Genomic DNA, 18,504 nt, shown 5'->3' with positions numbered 1-18,504 from the left:
AACCCCCGGCTCCTCAGGGTCACCTCCTCCGGGACTCCTTCCTTCTCTGCCCCCCAACACTCAGGGCCACCGTGGCCTCAGTGAGTAAGCCCAGCTCAACCCACTGTGGGGCCTGGGGAGGCTTCGGGGGGCGGCTGGTAACAGGCAGATTGTCCCATGGCCTAGTCCCGTTGCCACCCCCGTCAGAATTCATCCTGTAGCAAAAGGTTAAAAAACCAGGAAAAGACACGACAGCATAGAAGACGGTGAAAGAGAGTGTCCACGCGGGCAGCCCCAACCTGGGGAGGGGCTGGGATAAGCCCCCGGGCTCCAGTGCCCGCTTGCAGCCTGTGGGACCCAAGTCTGCACGGGCCAAGCAGCCAGGGACTGGCTGGCACTGCCTGGTAGGTAACGGAGCACTCTGGGGAAGGGTCTGATTGCTCCGGAATTTTAGGCCTCTCAACCAGGACAAACATCTGAACAGGGATGGGGGGACAGGGCTGAGCCTACAGGCTGGCTGACCCCTGACCTGGCCAATGCTTCTGCTAAGCTCATCTGTGGCACTGCCCCCTTGGACCCAAAGTCCCAGGCTCTGGAGCTGGGAGGCAGCAGGATGGAACTGCTCGAGCCCTGGGTCAGAGGGCTCCAGTGGGGCCAGGAGGACATTTCCCTGGGCCCCGAGGCCTGAGCTGGCTGCGCTACAGGCACAGGGAGCCTGGCGTCAGGGCCCAGGGGCTGAAGACATCTGAAGAGAAGGTGGGGCCTGCAGGGACACCCCAAGTACCGATCCTGGCGGTGGGAAGGAGACCCAGGCACAAAGCATGCCACCCCACATAGGGGCAGACGGTGCGCGGCCATCAGAGAGGGTGGAGCCAGGCTTGCAGGCTCAGGGAGCCGTCCTGCTGGCTAGGACCCAGCCCTGCAGACCTCAAGAGCATCTGAGGGAGAACAGAAAGCGGTGTGAGGCCTGGAGGCCAGGTGCAAGGGGGTGGGGGCCACAGGCTGCACCTGTGCACCTCTGGTCTGGCAGGTGCTTAGGGGCAGAGGGTAATGGCCAGGCTGGAGCCACCTGGCTCTGCTCCTAGGTGGGGAGAGCCGGGCTGACCGGGCAGGCCCCAGGAGGGAGGGTGCTGGGGGGAGGCGCAAAGGCAGCGAAACCAGAGAGCAAAACAGGAAAGACCGAAACCAGAGTCTGTGAGCCAGCAGGTACCACAGCCTCATGATACCCCCCTGAACCAAGTCCCACCCTTCCCTTTGGCCACCATCCCCACCTGGTCCCCCTTCCCCATGGGCACCCGGAGGGCTGCAGCTTCATTTGTGGAGGTAGGCGTCCAGCCACAGCTGCCCAGACTGCCTCAGGGACCTGGGAAGAGAGAGGGATAGGGACAGTCAGGGACCAGGGAGCCTCAGGAAGCAGGGGGCTGGGAGCATGGGTGCCTCCTCTCAGCTCTCAGCCAGGGGCCTGCGGGCCTGCTAGCTCAGGGCTCCCCGGGAGACCCCTGTGGAAGGACCAAGGGAAGGTCCTCATCCAACCCACACAGAGGCCAGGCAATTCCTAGCGACAGAGGGGCCGGCTGGGGGCTCCTCTTGTCACCCCTGTCTTCACCATGGGTGGTCCCAGCTACATGCCTCTCAGTCTCCCCCCGTGCCCCACGGACCTCAAGGGGCGCCAGCACCTGTGCCCGCCAGCCCTTACCTGATGATGTCCTGCAGGGCCCGCAGCAGTGGCTTCTGCTGGTACTCAATGCCATGCTTGGCGCACAGGGACCTCACCAGCGGGGCGACCTTGTGCAGGTTGTGCCGGGGCATGGTGGGGAAGAGGCTGGGGAGAGTGCGGGGGGCCGGGCATGAGGAAGCACCCACCTCCTCTCACAGCCCACTTGGAGGCTGGCCAGGCCCAGGGGACCCCGTCCATCTCTCCCTATGTGCCCACAGGGGCGGCTGGCATGTGGAGGGGGAGGGCTGGGCTTCGGGTTCCCTGGCAATAAAGGGACCAATCACCTGCCCTGCTAGGCTCACGGGATCAAGGAAGATGCCAAGCCACACGTGCAGGGGTGGGCGTCACTATACCATGTGGCCCAGGGCAGGAGAACCCCTCTCCAGGCTTCGGGGGGGGCACTGGGGTGGAGATACGCTCTAGGGTCGGTGGGGGGGCCTCAGTGGGGAAGAGAGAGGTAGTCCCCAACTGCTGCCCTCTGCCGGGGAGGCTGGTAGCTACTTCCCTCCACTGTACGGCCTCCACCCTCCACCCACCCCGACCTCCCCGCCCGCGCCTGCGCTCACTGGTGCTCGATCTGGAAGTTGAGGTGGCCGCTGAACCAGTCATTGAAGAAGGACTGCTCCACGTTGCAGGTGGCTACCAGCTATCAGGGAGAAGGGGGATGAGTGGCCAAGAGCCAAAGCACAGAGGGCCCCGTCTCCTTCCCACGAGGCCCAGCCTTACCCAGGGGTCTCACCGCCCTGCCCAGATTCCCCACTGGTCCCTCCAAAAGCTCCCCGCCACTCTCTCTTGCCCAGCCCTGTTCCTCCCAGCGGAAGGACACAGGCAGCCCCAGGAAAGCGCAGGACGGCGCCGGGCCCACTGGGCAGCCACGTTCCCAGGAACCAAGGACATGGACCTCGGGTCCAGGCTCCGCAGGGCCCCGGTGGCCAGCTCTGGCCACCCTCACCTGGCTGCTGAACCAGTCACGGTAGGGCTCCTGGTCAATCTCCATGACGATGTGGTTCATCTGCGTGACCCACACAAACCAGTGGCTCTCCAGGAACCTGGAAGCGAGCTCGGCTCAGCACTGGAGCCCGGCATGCTCGGGCTCCACGGGGCCCGGGGAATCGGTGGGAACAGAGCCTCCCTGCCGACCCCGCGCAGCCCAGGGCGGGTGGGGGGTGGAGTGAGTGCAGCCCCTGATGAGGGGCCGGGGCAGGAAGTGGGGACCTCTGAGCCTTTCCTCTTGGGGGCCTCGCATCAAAGCCCCCGTCAGTGCCAGTGCTCGAGGGGCCCAGGGATGATTAACCAGCAAAGCGCAGGCACCTGACGAAGTTGAGGAAAATGATGGCTCCCAGGACACCATAGAAAGGAATGTAGGTGATGAAGAAACGGGCATAGTAGCTGATGGCCCAGGCCAAGTCCTGCGGAGAGAAACAGTTAGATATGGGAGTGTCCCGCCCGCCCCCCGGTACGGCTTCCCGACCACAGGTGTGTGTACACAGCACCTCCCTCTCACTGCTGGGCCAAGGAAGCTCAACAGGCCTCCGTGAAACTGGGCACCAGGCCCGCTGAGGACGCGACGCCTGCCGGTGCAGGCTGTGCACGACTGTCTTTATGTCTAGGGAAATGCTGAGTGTTTTAGCAACAGGAAGGGGGCTGCAAGCTCTGCATTTAGGGAAATAAACAGGGATGGGGACCAGCAGATGCCGGCCATGGGGAGGGGCCGGGGGTCAGCAGCTCGTTCATGGTCCCAGGGATTCTGAAGGTGCGTTACCATCTGCGCGCACCCCTGACACCTGCAGGTTCACAAACTGCTCATCCACCTGGGTCTCCTTCCCGGACATTCACTCCAGCACAACAAAGGCCAGGGACACCATCCATCGCCCGCCTCTGGGCCCTCCCAGCAACCTCTGACACTGCTGGCCCTCTTCGCACACCTGATTCTCCTCCTGGCCCCTCTTCCTCTCAGCTCTCCTCCCTTCCTGGGCAAGCACCTCCCCCAGCTGCTCCAATGGCTCCATAACCATGGCAACCAGAGAGACCATCTTAGCTCCAAGCAGACTCTATCTTTCCCTGCTAAGCCCTCCCATCCCACCCAGATCAGCCCACAGGGATTGGGGGCCACTCTCTTCTCAGCCACCCTGACCCAGCCTGTTCCCACCTCAGGGCCTTTGCACTGGCTGTTTCCTCTCCCTCATCACTTCTCCCAGACACTCGGCAGGGTAGTGATGAGAGCAGAGGCTCCTGGTCAGGCTTCTGGCCATTAATTATAGCTCCACCCTACTCTGTGTAGCTGTAAGTAATTTTCTGAGCGGTGCCTCAGTCCCTCCATCTGCAGGATGGGAAGAGAACACCCCCACACACCCTGAGATTCTACATGGCTTGAAGGTGTTGCAACAATGAACGCAGCCCATAAGTCTGAGCTCTAAAGACTCCAATCTGGTCTCTGCACCACTTTGCTACCACAGAGACCTTCCTGACACGCAAGCTGGACCACGCCACTGCGATCCTCAAAGCCATCACGGGCCTCCTTCCCCGCCGGGGGACAAAGGATAAAACCCAGCCCCTTAGTAGGCCGCACGGCCCTCACACGCCTGCCCACTGACCTGGCCTCATCCGTAGCCCGTCTCCCACAGCCAGGCTGTGCTGCAGTGTCTGTGTCTGGCTGCATCCACCTGGAAGCTCCTCCCCTTATCTGCTCAGCAAACTCATCCTTCAAACGAGCTCTGTGCAGTTAAGCTCCACAAACACTCAGTAAATGCCTTCTCTGTGTCAGGGACCGAGTTAGGTGCTGGGGGCAAAAGGAAGTCCTTCAGAGCCCCTCGTCTGGAAGGACAGACTTATACAGAGATCCCTTCAATATCATATGGAAGGGGACACATAGTTACAGGGGTGATGGGAGTGTGGCGTGACGTCCCGACCCGATCCTGATTTAGGAAAGGCCTCCATCAGGAGGTGGTGCCCACGCTGGGCTGGGGTACGCCGGACGTCAGCTAAGCAAAGAACGGTAGGATGGATGTTTGCAGAATGATGACAATACGAAGAAAAGCCCAGAGAAAAGACCGGGCAAGGGCTGTGTTTGCATACAGATTATATGCTCCATATACCCCAGCCCAAGCGCTCGAGGTGGAGGCGGGAGACCAAGGCAGGTCACGTCCGCCTGGGGGGGCTGGCCTCTACCTTGCCGGCAATGAAGACACACTGAGAGCTTTAAACAACAAGAACGTGGTCCCATCTGGACCTTAAACTGGATCCCCGCCAACTGGAGGTGGGGAGATTCGGTTATTCCAGTAGCTCAGGAATGAAATGACAGAGGCCCAAACCAGGACCCACGGCACTGAGGAGGAGATAGCAGATTCCAGAAATATTTAAGAGGCAGGGACAGCTCCACCTGGGGACTGCTTGGTCATGAGGAATCTGGGCTGGTCCCTGGCGTGGGTGCCATCAGCTGGGGTAGAAAGGGGTTGGGGGGAGCGGCTGGGGAGGGGATTCGAAGGGCCAGCGGTGGGCGGAGGGCAAGACCTCAGGACCGAGGTGGTCTAAACGTTCATTTTAATTCCTTGTTTGTGTGTACGCAGTGCAGTAGTATGTACATATATATTAATGGAGGTGTGTGCTTACGTATTGTTGTGTGGAGCCATACATGACTATGGGACCACTGGTTTCACAGGTAAGGGATGAAGGAGATGCAGGGAAACAGAGGTGGAGGAGAACCAGCAGAGGCAGCACTTGGAAGCTGACAGGGAGAATTTTAAGAAGGAGCAGTAAGTGGTATCGGATACATCGGACCTCCAGGAAGTTGAGGCCTGGGAAACATCCCCAGGATGTAACCACTGGCAATGCTGGCTGGCATTTGGGGCTGGATAATTCTCAGCTCTGGGGGGCTGTCGTGGGCATGGTAGGATGCCCACTAGAGGCCAACAGCTCTCCACCCCCCCTGAGTTGTGACAATCAGAAATGTCTCCCAGGACTTCCCTGGTGGTCCAGTGATTAAGACTCCGAGCTGCCACTACAGGGGGCACGGGTTCGATCCCTGGTCAGGGAGCTAAGATCCCGCATGCCGCACGGCGCGGCCAAAAAAAAAAAAAAAAAAGTCTCCCAGATGTTGCCAAGTGGCTCAGTAGAATTGTCCCTGTTGAGGACCACTGCCCCAGGTCACAGCCACACTTGGCACCTAAGCTCACTGTTACCATGAATCAGAAAACCACAGCGTAGGGCATGCCTCTGCCCCTGTGGGCCCCTGAGGGGAGTGCTGGGTCTGGCGCCATGCCTGGCTGCAGTCAGCTACAGTTTTGTACTAGAAACCCAAGCTTGAACTCTACTCCCCAGCGGGACAGCCCTGCCCTGAGGGGCCCGATCAAATGTCCCTGGCTGGGCCACCTGAGCCAGTTCGGGTACAAAGTCTGATTCCCTTTCCCGCTGTCCCTATGTAATGCTTTGTTCCTTAGGGAACAAACACAGTTTAAAAAATAAAAAAAGGATTAAATATTCATGTCAGGAGTCATTTGCCATGAAAGCAGATTCAAGTGCCCCCGGCGGCAGCAGCGCGGTCCCTTTCTGCTGTGACCCCTTACAGGGCCCAGGTGAGCTCGGGTGCAGGAGATCTGGATTCCAATTTCCACCACTTAACTGATCCAGAAACTCCTTCCCTCTGGCCTGTACCTGCCTTGCTGGCAAAACAGGGTTAGATGACACGACGTAGGGGGCAGTGCTTAACCGTTCCCGGAACACAGCGGGTACGGATAAAAGAGCGTGTCTTAGAAGAGTGTAGTACAGGTTTTACCAGCATGGGGCTGGCAGAGGCCTCAGAATCCCACCTCCTCCCCAAACGGCCCCACCTGCTCCCGAGTCCCAGGCCTGGCCCTCTTAGCAGAATCAGCAGGCACCTTTGCCAATAACGCCAAGGAGAGAACGTAAGACAAAGTACTTTGAAGCGCTTCAATTGCTGTACAAACATGGGACAGTGGTGGCTGGGGTGTGGGGACAGGATCCAGGCCGTGGCATCGCGAGGTCTGGGTTCTAGTGCCTGACCCACCCCTCGGTGTCACCTTGGGCAAGTCCCAAACTCTCAGAGTTTCAAAATCTTCATTTATGAAACTAGGTGTTTTAAAAAAGACCAGCAACACTGACTCAGTGACTATCCACTTGGTGCCGAGGGCAGGGGCCCTGTCCCCGCCCCAGGGAACCTTGCTCTGCAAAAAGCAGTCTCTGCCGAGGGTCACTGCTTCACCCAGGGCACCCATCGCGGGCACACCGTCCTCTCCCACAGAACCACGCCTGCACATCTACATCAAGCCACGGACCTCTGTGCACCACGCCACACGGCCCTCTCCAGGGCCCCTTTCTCTCTCTGGAGTTCTGGGCTGGATCACGTCCCCTAAAATGAGTTATGTTGAGGTCTTAATCTCCAGGACCTCACAGCGGGACCTTATTGGGACATAGGATCCTTGCAGATGTAATTAGTGGAAATGAGGTCATTAGGGCGGGCCCTAATCCACTAGGATTAGTGTCCTTATACAAAGGGGGAAACCTGACACAGATACAGACACACACAGAGGAAAGATGAGGGACACAGGGACAAGATGATGGTCATTCACAAGTCAGGGAGAGAGGCCTGGACTAGATCCTTCCTCAGAGCCCTCAGAAGGACCAACCCTGCAGACACCTTGATCTCGGACTCTAGCCTCCAGAACTGTGAGACAATGCAATTCTGTCGTTTAACAGAAATGCCACTCAGTTTGAGGCACTTTCTCATGCAGCTGTAGCAAACTAAATGCCCGGCGGCTCTCCATTTACCAACCAGAGTGCAGTGTGACCCGGTCCACCGGGTCTTAGGGGCCGCACGGGGACACAGGAGGGCGATGGCTGGAGCAGAGCCTTGGATGGGTGGGCTCATACGTTGCCTTCAGGAACTTTCTGAGGAGCTCTGCCAAGACCGTGGCTCTCCCAGTGGGTGCCCTGTGTGGGGGGATCTTTAGGGTTGGGGTGCTATGGCCTCCCTGGCTCCTGGCAGCCTCAGAGCTAGTCCCTTCCTGAGGGTGACAAGGCAGCCACCCCAGGAGGAGATGCCAGGGGCCCTGCAGGCCCCCAGGGTCCACTCGCCTCAGTCGCCCTCCTCCCCACACTCCCGGGCCCCCTGGACTCACCACCCAGTCTCTGTGAACGATCATGGACATGATGATCTGGTACTGGAAGTATAAGGGGATGAGCAGCGGTGGCCCAACTGCAGGAGAGAGAGGAGAGGCACTTAGAGGGCCTGTCTCACCCGGGTGGGCCTGGAAGATGGGAAGGAGCTGAGGGTAGAAGCCGGAATGTGGTGCCAGCTCCGCAGCTCCCGGGCAGAGGCGGCCGGGGCCCCGGTACCCGAGGAGGGGGCTGGGAGCAGACAGCACCTGCCGGCACCCCGCCCAGCGATTGTGAGTGTGGGACCCTGGGCAGGTGTCTGGGCCCATGTCCCTTCTGTATCATGGGCCATGTGGGGTTTGCCTGGGATGGCTGCTGTGGTCCCTTCTCCTCTCACAGGTCTGGTGTCACTTTCTGGGTCTGGAAGGTTGTCAGGTGGGAGGGGAGACAGAGGGCCACACTGGGGTGAGAAGGCGGTCCGGGTGTGGTTGCGGGGTGCCCCAGCACTCACTCAGAAAGAAGTACTCATGCTGGTGGTTGTAAGGCAGGTATTTCAGCTTCTTCTTGCCGTACTGAGGAGAGAGAAGAGACCGTGAGCCCCCAGCACCCCTCAGGCTCCAGCCTCCCGTGCTCTCCTCCACCTGCTCTGCAGCACCGTTCCTTCCTCCTGCCCAGGGGGCTTCTGTCCTCTGCACCCTGGGCTCCCAAGTCTGGGCCCCTGTGGGCTCCCGGCCACTCCGGCCAACACTTCCTCAGCCCTCGCTGGGCATGCCGATCCCAAGCTGCATCCCATGCTGGCCTCAGCTCACGCGCTCCTCTACGAGCGGTGCTTCCAAAGCTGAAGCTCTGGGTCAAATCACTGCCCGAGGCCACAGGAGAAGTGGGCTGGCTGGGATCTGAACCCAAGAAAGTGGACGCAGAGCCCATGCGACAGGCACTAAATAAATTTTGAGTGAATGCACAACTCAGCAGTGCACGTGGGGGGCACAGACACCCAGAGGGAGCTCCTTGGCCAGTTTCCACCCCTTTGGGAGACAGAAAAGCTCCTGGGTCCCCCTGAGAAGCTCCCTGGAGCCCGCAGTGGGCAGGAGAACTCAGGTAAGGGCCTGGGGAATTGTTAACAGTCACCAGGCCAGGCGCATCTATCTTCTCGGAGCCTCCTGCAATTCCCAGGCTGAGACTTTTCACTTGAGGATGACGGCGGGCCAGAGGAGGTCACCACGTGGACCACGTGGACTCTTCAGGCCACACCTGGTCACCTGGTCCTACCCAGGGCACCCTGACACCCAGACATTCAGGTGAGATGGGCCGGGAGGGCTGGCTGGGGCGTGGGCATCCTCACTGTACAAACTGGCTCAGGCCACACTGAGCACGAACCCGGGTGAGGGGACCCACGGCCCCACAGGGCCCCTGCAGCTCCTTAATTCAAGGCCCAGCCCCACAGGGACCAGCCCACCTGGCCCTTAGGGGACTGAGACCAAAAGATGCTGCTCGAAGAGGGGCACCTGCGATGCTGGGTCTGTGTGGGGAGCCTGGGCTTCGACTCTGCCTCTCACCTGCGCTGAGACACCGCACAGGTCGCGGAGCCCGCCTGAGCCCTGTTTGGCATCCAAATCACTGGTTGTCAAGAGGAGCCAATGAGAACAAGGGCGTAAATGCCAGGGGCTGACCCCTGGGACACAGCTCCTCAGCCCCCCTTCCCCCAACCCCACCCCCAGCTCCGAAGGTTGGCGCCGCTCTCATCCAATCATGTCCACTGCTGCTTCTTTCAGCTGGGAGATCAAAGCATGATATGGATGGCGAAACCCTGGACGTCCTCTAGGCCTCTGCTCCTGTTCTTGAGGTGAGAACACAAGAGGGGAGGGATTGCCAAAATCACAGGGAGAGCGCACGGACAGAGGGGCCCCGGTGGGAGCAAAGCCAAGCCTGTCCCCAGGACGTGCATCTTGGCACAGAGGCCATGGCCATGGCCCACCCAGCTGAAGCACCACCAGAATCAACCCCTTTGTTCCGTGTGGCCCCCTGTGCCTTGGCAGGGGTCTCACCCATCCCCAGAATGCACGTCCTTTGCACGAAGGCTGTCAGTGAGATTGCGGCTGGCCTTGGAGAGGTCCCAGCCGGGGGACACCAGACACAGTTCTGGACAACTTTCCAGAGGAGGGAGGGATTAGAGGCGCCCCCTGAGTGGCCGGTCTGGTGGTCTGAGTTCTGGGGAGCATGGGGCCCATAGAACAGGCCCCCAGGTCTTGCTCTAACCTCCTCCCAGAAGCCAGGAACCGGGCCCAGACTTTGTCTGCAGGCTTCTCCAGCCCTGGACAGGAGCCCTCCTACATCTCTGCCCCACAGGTCAACCCAGGGGACAGCCCCAGGCCCAGAAGACCCTGGGGCTGGTCCAGCTCTACTCGGGGAGTGAGCACTGAAGGCAGCGCAGGCTGTGGTGCAGGGACCCCGCAGAAAGTCTCAGGGGTGGGCGCAGCTGGGGAGTTGGTTTGAAGCTGCATTTGCACAGCAAGACCCTACTTGCACTGACCCACGGTGCCCTGTAGGGGGCGACAGATTACACGGGGCTGATGCTCCCCAGCTGCCCCTGGCCACTTAGCACTGCAGGCTCCCACGTGTGTCCCCTCAATGCCCCAGACTGTCGTGCGGGAGCTGCCGAGTCCCTGCCTCCAGGCAGCGGCAGGCCTCCTCTGTCCACCCCTGGGGGCCCCCAGCCTTAGAGAGGCGGGGGCTCAAGATTTGGAAACAATCTGTTATTTGAGCAAATTGCTTTGCTGTCCCCGCGCCCTCCCACCCCGTGAGCTTTGGGCTCCTTATTTGTCAAGTGGAGGTATGATGGGTACTTCTTAGTACTTCTTAGGGCTGTCGAGGGCCCGTTGGTGATGGGGCTGTGAAAGCACTTCAGGACTGTGGGGGAAGGCCAGTCACGGTTACACGTGCGCCCGTGTGTGGTAACGTGCGAAATGTCACGGGACGCCTGTTCCCGTCTTGATGACCTCAGTTAGAGGAACTGCAAGGTCGCCTGTCAGGGTAAGGCTGATCCAGGGCACTAGCTTTCCTCCGAAAACCAGCCAAGCACAGCTGTGGTTTGGTGATGCCAGGCCCGGCCTGGGGCCAACCTTCTGGTTTCTTGATTTTCACACGCTCAGTTCTTTGCAACACTCAGTTGTATGTCATGGGCACAGGGAAGGGATGGGGAGAGCTGTTTCAGAATGTACCAAGCTAGGAGGAGGGGCTCCTGGCTTCTTAATTCATCAGGAAGCTGGAGGGATCCAACAAACACAGGCCTCTAGTGTCCAGCAGGTGGTGGCCCCAGGCAGGGTCCCACAGGACCCGGAAGCCCTGGCTGGGAGCCAGGCAGCCTGGGTTTGGATGGTGGCACTGCTTTTCTAGCTGTAGCCTTGAGCAAGTTATTTCACTCTCTCAGCCTTAGCTGTTCCATCTATAAAATGGGTTTGATGAGGGCTCCTGCCTCATGGTTAAGCAAGGATTAAGTGACGCCCCACGTGCAGCGCTCGGCACAGTGCTAGGCCCGGGGACTCAGTAAGAGTCAACCTTCCTCCCCAGTGGGGACCACAGGCCTGGAGGACTCACATGCCTCTGCCCTCCAGAACAGTCCTTATCACACACAGGGAGAAAGCTCGGGTCGTGAGGCCATCACAGGGGAGTTGCAGGAAGATAGGGGGTGCTTCCACTCGAGCTGCGGGCGAGGATCCGGGTGGCTTGTCATGTCCAGACCCCAGGGAGTGGCGGCACGTGCAGATCCTGCTTTGACACGTCCTCAAGCCGAGGCTGAAGGGAGCACAGGCCCGAGGCAGAGGGAGGTGGAGTACGGCCAGCCCTGGCGGCCTGTCCTCCCGGAGGCCCACAACCCTGGGCCCCGGCCAGCTGACCCTCCTGTGCTCAGACTCTGGAAGGACCACAAGGCCGGGCTTGGATTATGGGCTGAGGGGGTGCCAGGGGCATGTGCAGGGGACTTTTCAGCATTGGACCAAAATGTCTGAGGATGGGCTTCCCTGGTGGCGCAGTGGTTGAGAGTCCGCCTGCCGATGCAGGGGACACGGGTTCGGGCCCTGGTCCAGGAAGATCCCACGTGCCGCGGAGCGGCTGGGCCCGTGAGCCATGGCCGCTGAGCCTGCGCGTCCGGAGCCTGTGCTCCGCAATGGGAGAGGCCACAACAGTGAGAGGCCCGCGTATCGCCAAAAAAAAAAAAAAAAAAATGTCTGAGGAATGACCAGGCCCTTCCTTGTCTGTCAGGGGAAGGGGGAGGGGAGCAGTTGCAAAGCCCTGCCCAGGCTCACACACAGAAATGAGGAACATGGCCACGGCAGGCATGCAAGGTGGCAAGACTCCAGCCCGAGGGCCCTGAGAGGAGGGCCACAGGTGCTCCAAGGGAATATTTGGCCTGTTCAAGAAGGAAGCCTGGAGGGTCAGCTGCAGAGAGGCCGTGGGGCAGGGAGAGCCTCCCAGATGGGCGGGAAAAGCAGGATCTCAGGCAGGGAGGCAGAAACATCCCCAGCTTCTGAGAGCCCATTTACAGAGCTACAGGGCTAAGGGCCTCCTCGTTCCCCGCCATGATATGGAAAAAAAAAAAAAAAAAAAAAGTGGGTGGTGGAGGGGCAGGATGAGCAAAACAAGACCGTCCTTGACAACACCACGAATTCTGTTGTGAAGTTCCAGTAATGCCATAAAACCCAAGCCAGAAATAAGAGTGTAGAGCGATTAAAAAGAGTCTAAATTTTCATTATTTTCAGGGATGTGACTGTCTACCTGGGAAATTCAAAAAAATCAACTGAAAAACAACTAGAATCACAAGCAGACATAAGTGGACACTAGCTGGACATAAGATAACTAGCCAGACATCAACAGGTTTCCTGAATACTGGAGAAACCCCATCATAATGACAAAAAATAGAAGTTACCTAGGATTTAATTGAAAAAAAAAAAATTCACAAGACATATAAAGAAAAGGAGGACTTCCCTGGTGGCGCAGTGGTTAAGAATCCGCCTGCCAATGCAGGGAACACGGGTTCAAGCCCTGGTCCGGAATATCCCGCATGCCGCGGAGCAACTAAGCCCCGTGCGCCACAACTACTGAGCCTGCGTGCCACAACTACTGAGCCCACGTGCCACAACTACTGAAGCCACGCGCCTAGAGCCTGTGCTCCGCAGCAAGAGAAGGCACCGCAATGAGAAGTCCGCGCGTGGCAACGAAGAGTAGCCCCCGCTCGACGCAACTGGAGAAAGTCCGCATGCAGCAACAAAGATCCAACACAGCCAGCAATAAATAAAAATAAATTTTTTTAAAAAAGGAAAACCTTTCTAAGAGATATAAAAAGGAGACTCAAGCATAAATGGAGAAAGATGTCTTATTTCTGGATGGAAAGGTTGAATGTAAAGATGTAAATTCTTTCCGGGAGGGAAGTCGGCCCACGACAAGCTTGCAGTGAGCTCTAAGGAGCCATCATGGATGGATCGGCACGGATCGGCATGACGCCCAAGTCACCCAGACAGCGTCCCGTGCTGACACTCAGCCCAGACCAGGTGCTGGGGTTCAGGAGAGGATACCCTCCCACTCAGAAGGGGTGGCGTGACCCGGTAAGGGGGAACCAGGAAAACTGGCTGACTCCTGAGAATTATGAAGGTTGACCGGCGGTCTTAGCCAAGTCCCATTTGGCAAAAGTCAAGCATTCAAAAGTGATACCAGGGGACTTCCCTGGCGGTCTAGCGGTTAAGACTCCACACTTCCACTGCAGGGGGCATGGGTTCCATCCCTGGTCGGGAAACTAAGACCCCACATGCTACAGTGCAGCCAAAAAGAAAGAAAGAAAAAAAAAGAGGTCCAGGGAACCAGGCTCTGATGGGGGCTCCACCACTTCTCGTCCACAGCCAGACCCTCTCCACCTGCAGATCCCTCTCGACCCCGTAGAACTCTCCCCCTTCCCTGGGTGCAGATCCCTGCCGTCAGCACTCCCTCGACTCCTAACACCCTCAACAGAGCTGCTGGCTTGATGTCTCCTGCTACCCCCTAGAGGGAAACATGCACATCTGAGTGCACGTCTTGGCTCCTTCACTGGGCTGGGAGTATCCTAGGAAGAGGGACAATGGCCGGCTCCGAACCTCCAACTCCTAGCACAGGCCGACACAAAGCAGCTTATTCATTCAACAAACATACGTTGAAGGCCTACTATGCACAGGCCCTGGGGACCCAATGGAGAGCAAACCATATTACTTTTTGATTATTTATATATATTTTCCAGGACTCTAATTCTCTCTTTAGCTCTGTCTAATCTATTTAACCCATTGTTCTGGAGATATATATCTATATCTACACTTCATTTGGTCATTCAAAAATCTGTTTGGTTCTCTTTGATAATCACTTGTTTATTTATCTTAAGTTCATACATAACCTTTCTATATTGTACATAGGACCTGAGTATATGGGGTTCTATAGCATCTAAACCTGTTATATGTGGTTTCTTCTGATTCTCACTTCTGTGCTGTGCTTCTGATTGCGAGCTCATTGCTTGATATTAGCCTGTGGGAATCTTTATACCTATATTTGGAGACTTTCCTCCAAAGAGGATTTGCCTCTGCTTCTGCCAGGAGCCAGAGGGTGCCACCAGCATGGAACACTTCAGTCCTCCTTGAGGGCCCTGGCTTCATGTAGTTGCCCAAGATCCAGCTCCCCCACCCGCTCCTGGCCAACCTCCCAGCTTCATTCTAACTTTTCTTTTGGAGGCAGGAAGTGGGTTTTGGAGATCTTGGAAGACAACAGGGCCTCAAGGAATCATGGCCTCTCTTTGCGGGATATTCTTTTTCTGTGGCAAGAAGGTTCCTCACTGCTCTAAGTCCACCATATGAGAAGAAGGAGAAATTCTCCAATCCAGGGACTTCCCTGGCAGTCCGGCAGTTAAGACTCCATGCTTCCACTGCAGGGGGTATGGGTTCGCTCCCCGGTCAAGGAACTAAGATCCCACATGCCACGTGGTGCGGCCAAAAAATTTAAAGTTATAAATAAATAAAAGTGAAACCAGGGACTTCCCTGGTGGTCCAGTGGTTAGGACTCCACGCTTCCACTGTGGGGGGGCACGGGTTTGATCCCTGGTCAGGGGATTAAGATCCCGCATGTCATACGGCCAAAAAAAAAAAAAAAAAAAAAAAAGTGAAACCATAAAACACTGAAAATATATGAAGAACTTTCTAAGCATAAAAGAAAGGTCCCTTCCAGGCAGCATGGTCCTGTGGACACCAGGGTATGGCTCAACCAGGAACCCAGAAACAGCTGGCCTGTCCCCCGAGTATGTGAGAGAAAGGGTTTCATGGAGCACCGTGGCCGTGCCCACGGTCTTTCAAGGCCACTGGCAACTGGATGGCCAGATCCCCAAATCCTCCCACCGCACCCCCTCCCCAGAAGTCGGCATTCGAGAGGCGTCTAGGGAGAGATGTTGGAAGAAGTTTCGCTGGCCACCACACAGAGAGGAGAGACGCCTTGTTGCCAGCATCACTGGTGAGACTAGATTTCGTTTTCAGGGACACAGAGAGCATTTGTCAAGCCAGTCAACAGCTCTACAGCATGAAGCCTCACCCAGAAAGGGAAGCCTTTGTCTTCTTATCAGATGGACCCAGGTTAATCAGTGCTACTATCTAGACACCTCAAATCAAAGCGAGCAAACTCTTTCCTAGAAGGAAAACGTAAGCATGTATCTTGGCAGAGAATAAAATCCTTGCCCAGCCAGAGAGCCTCCACGCTTCCAAAGTACTGAATTTTGGCTAATTTCCTCTGAATTGACAACGTCACAGAAAACCCACGTTTCTGCTCAGATATTCTGTCAGATAGATATGAAACCGGAGAGGGAGGTACCAACCAGGATTGAGGGGACAGGCTCTCTTCTCTCCCTGTTCCAATTCTTGGATGCCAACACTACTGGGAATACAACCAACTAAAGACACTGCTCCTTACTGAGGGTAAACATGCCTCTCTTGGCAAACGCTTATTGGGCCCCTACTCTGCGTGTCACACTTAAGAACTACATAAAAGCAACAAGGATCTTCTAAACTTTAGTTTACATCACCAATTTATTTCTGAAAAGTAAAGCATATGTAGATTTTTTTTAGAGGCTGTCACATAGAGGCTCTACTTTTTACAGAATGTTAAATGAGGACAGTCTTTAAACTCTTTAAATGCATTGGGGGGGGCCTTTATTCAAAGACTTAGCAACACCAATTTTTCCTGTCATAAAATAGTGTGGGTTACGTTATGGTATAGAAATACGACAGAGCACTTGGACAGCCCCAGGTGGAGGCTCATACACTTCTGACTCCAGCAAGGAAGTGTACGTTTGGTGAGGCAGCAAGTTGCAGAAAAATTGTTTAAGTTTTAATTTTTGTTTTTAAAAAAAGATGTGTGTGTGTGTGTCTACACACATAGAAAATATCTGGAAGGATTTTGTAGTATGTTGTCAACAGTGGTCACCCTCAGGGGCATGACACTAGAGGCAAAGGGGGGATGGTAGAGATAATAGGAGACTCACTTCTTAGTTTGGTCTATTTCTGTTATTATTTAAATGCTTGTAACAGGTATGTTCTATATTTATAATAATAATAATTTTAAAAAACTAATGTAAAAACAAGGCAGTGTGATGGAGTGGAAGGAAATGGCCTAGTTGTCAGATCTGGGGCCTCATCCTAGACTGGCCAAAAAATGATGTGACCCTGAACACACACCCTCCTCCTGCCAAGCCTCGCTTGGCATCTGTGGTGAAGCAGGTGGGACCAGACCCCGTTGAGGTCCCTCCCAGCATCGGGGACTGTGACCCTCCAAGTAAGGTTTCCTGGGGCTGGTCTTCGGGGACCAGGCTTGAGCTCTGGAATTGTGCCTTCCTGCTAAACTGGAAGGAACAAGCCAGGAAATGCTCTTCCCCGGCCCACGGGAGGTGGGGAGGCATCTACCACTCTGATAAGGAGCTGCATCCATTATTTACACAGGACGCCATCCCACAGACATTTCAGCTTGAATAATTCAGGGTGTCCAGGAAAGGTTTTCATGTAAACATCAGACACTCTCCACCCTACGGGATTCCTCCCCTGATCCCTGCGCAGGCCAAACACTCCCCATGGCCACTTGGTCCCCTTCATCGTACCTCGATGGGCTGCCATTTACCCAGGACAAACACATGCAGCATGTTCACATCCGGGTCCTTGTGGAAGATGTTGGGCTTGGCGTGGTGCTGGAAGTGGCGATGGTTCCACCAGTTGGCAGAAGCACCCTGTCGGGGGAGGAATAGGGGGTGAGCAGTGCAGTCCTCGGTGCGCAGGAAGGGGATCCACGACAGGCCCAACTCAGGACCAGTTCCCAGCAGGTCCAATACTCAGGGCTGACTTCTCCATTATACACAGGGCCTCGGGCCCCTGAGAGTCAGAATGCAGCTCCCTGCCGGTGCTGAGTCCAGAGTGCTTCCGTATGGAGCCAGGTCACTCCCCCGCTCCAGGCCTATTTCCCTGATCATAAGGCGGTGCTGGGGATGGACGGAGAGGCGCGTGCCGACACCGGGCGTGAGGCTCCACCTCCCTCATCCTCTCCTGCTGGCGTGTGTTGCGAAGAGGGGAACCTTCTGTTTTGGGAACAGTAAGAAGTGGTCCCTACCATATGACCCAGCACTCTGCCCCTACGTGTGTACCCAAGAGAAATGAAAACAGAGCCACACAAAGACTTGTACACAAACGTTCCAGCAGCATTATTTAAAATAACCAAAAAGCGGAAACAACCCAAAGGTCCATCAACTGATGAATGGATAAATACAATATGGCAGATCCGCACAATGGAATACGTTTGGCCACGCCATAAAAAAGTGTGAAATACTGACACGTGCTACAACGTGGGTGAACCTGGAAAACACGATGCTAAGTGATAGAAGCCAGACACAAAGGATTCCATTGATACGAAATGTCCAGCACAGGGAAATCCACAGACAGAAAGAAGAGTGGTTACCTAGCGCTAGGGTTGGGATGAGGGGGTTGGGAGGTGATGGCTAAGTGGTGTAGGGTTTCTTTTGGGGGTGATCAAGATGTTCCAAAACTGATTGTGATGGTGGTTGCACACATTTGGTTTGTACACTTTATTTTTGCCTTGCCTCGCAGCATGTGGGATCTCAGTTCCCTGACCAGAGATGGAACCCACGCCCCCTGCAGTGGAAGTGCAGAGTTTTAACCACCGGACTGCCAGGAATTCCCTGGTTCGTACACTTTAAATGCGCAAATTGTATAGCATGTGAATTAAATCAAGAAAGCTTTTTTTAAAAAAAAACAAAAATGAACACAAGTGGTCCCTGCTCTCAGATGGCCCACAGAGTAGCTGGCAAGAGACAGCCCAGCAGCCAGACATGCCACTGCACTGAGAGGTGACAGCTGAGTCACAACACGCCCAGAAGGCTTGGCGGAGCTTCACAAGCAATCACCAACAGAGCTTCCTGGTTCTAACGGGTAAATATAAAATTATGATTCTAGGGACTTCCCTGGCAGTCCAGCGGTTAGGACTCTGAGCTTTCACTACCAAGGGCCTGGGTTCAATCCCTGGTCGGGGAACTAAGATCCCTCAAGCTGTGCGGCACGGCCAATAATTAATAATAATAAAATTACAATTCTAGCAGACAAGAAGCATTGCGTGAGTATTTCTTTCAAGGCCACAAATTTCTGTCT

General features: G+C 56.1%; 1 protein-coding gene across 3 annotated transcripts in view; it reads right to left on the bottom strand.

The window, feature by feature from the left end:
• FADS2 (fatty acid desaturase 2) overlaps positions 1–18,504 on the bottom strand; it is a 34,930-nt gene continuing 16,426 nt past the window's right edge. The window contains exons 5-13 of one of the 3 annotated variants that reach the window (XM_029207623.1): positions 16,950–17,075; positions 8,319–8,379; positions 7,831–7,907; positions 3,008–3,105; positions 2,649–2,745; positions 2,263–2,342; positions 1,676–1,801; positions 1,251–1,342; positions 1–917 (exon numbers count right to left, since the gene is read on the bottom strand). In XM_029207623.1, the coding sequence (XP_029063456.1) occupies positions 1,291–1,342; positions 1,676–1,801; positions 2,263–2,342; positions 2,649–2,745; positions 3,008–3,105; positions 7,831–7,907; positions 8,319–8,379; positions 16,950–17,075 (717 nt within the window). In that variant the 3' untranslated portion in view covers positions 1–917; positions 1,251–1,290. Of the gene's footprint in view, positions 918–1,170; positions 1,343–1,675; positions 1,802–2,262; positions 2,343–2,648; positions 2,746–3,007; positions 3,106–7,830; positions 7,908–8,318; positions 8,380–16,949; positions 17,076–18,504 lie in introns of those variants that run through there. The other 2 variants (XM_029207624.1, XM_029207622.1) reach the window with 2 other exon arrangements.

The sequence above is a fragment of the Monodon monoceros genome, unplaced genomic scaffold, assembly GCF_005190385.1.
Source record: "Monodon monoceros isolate NGI ecotype Baffin Bay Population unplaced genomic scaffold, NGI_Narwhal_1 Super_Scaffold_7, whole genome shotgun sequence".
Lineage (NCBI taxonomy): Eukaryota > Metazoa > Chordata > Mammalia > Artiodactyla > Monodontidae > Monodon > Monodon monoceros.
The sequence above is the reverse complement of the archived record's forward strand: the minus strand, read 5'-3'. Positions and strand labels throughout refer to the sequence as shown.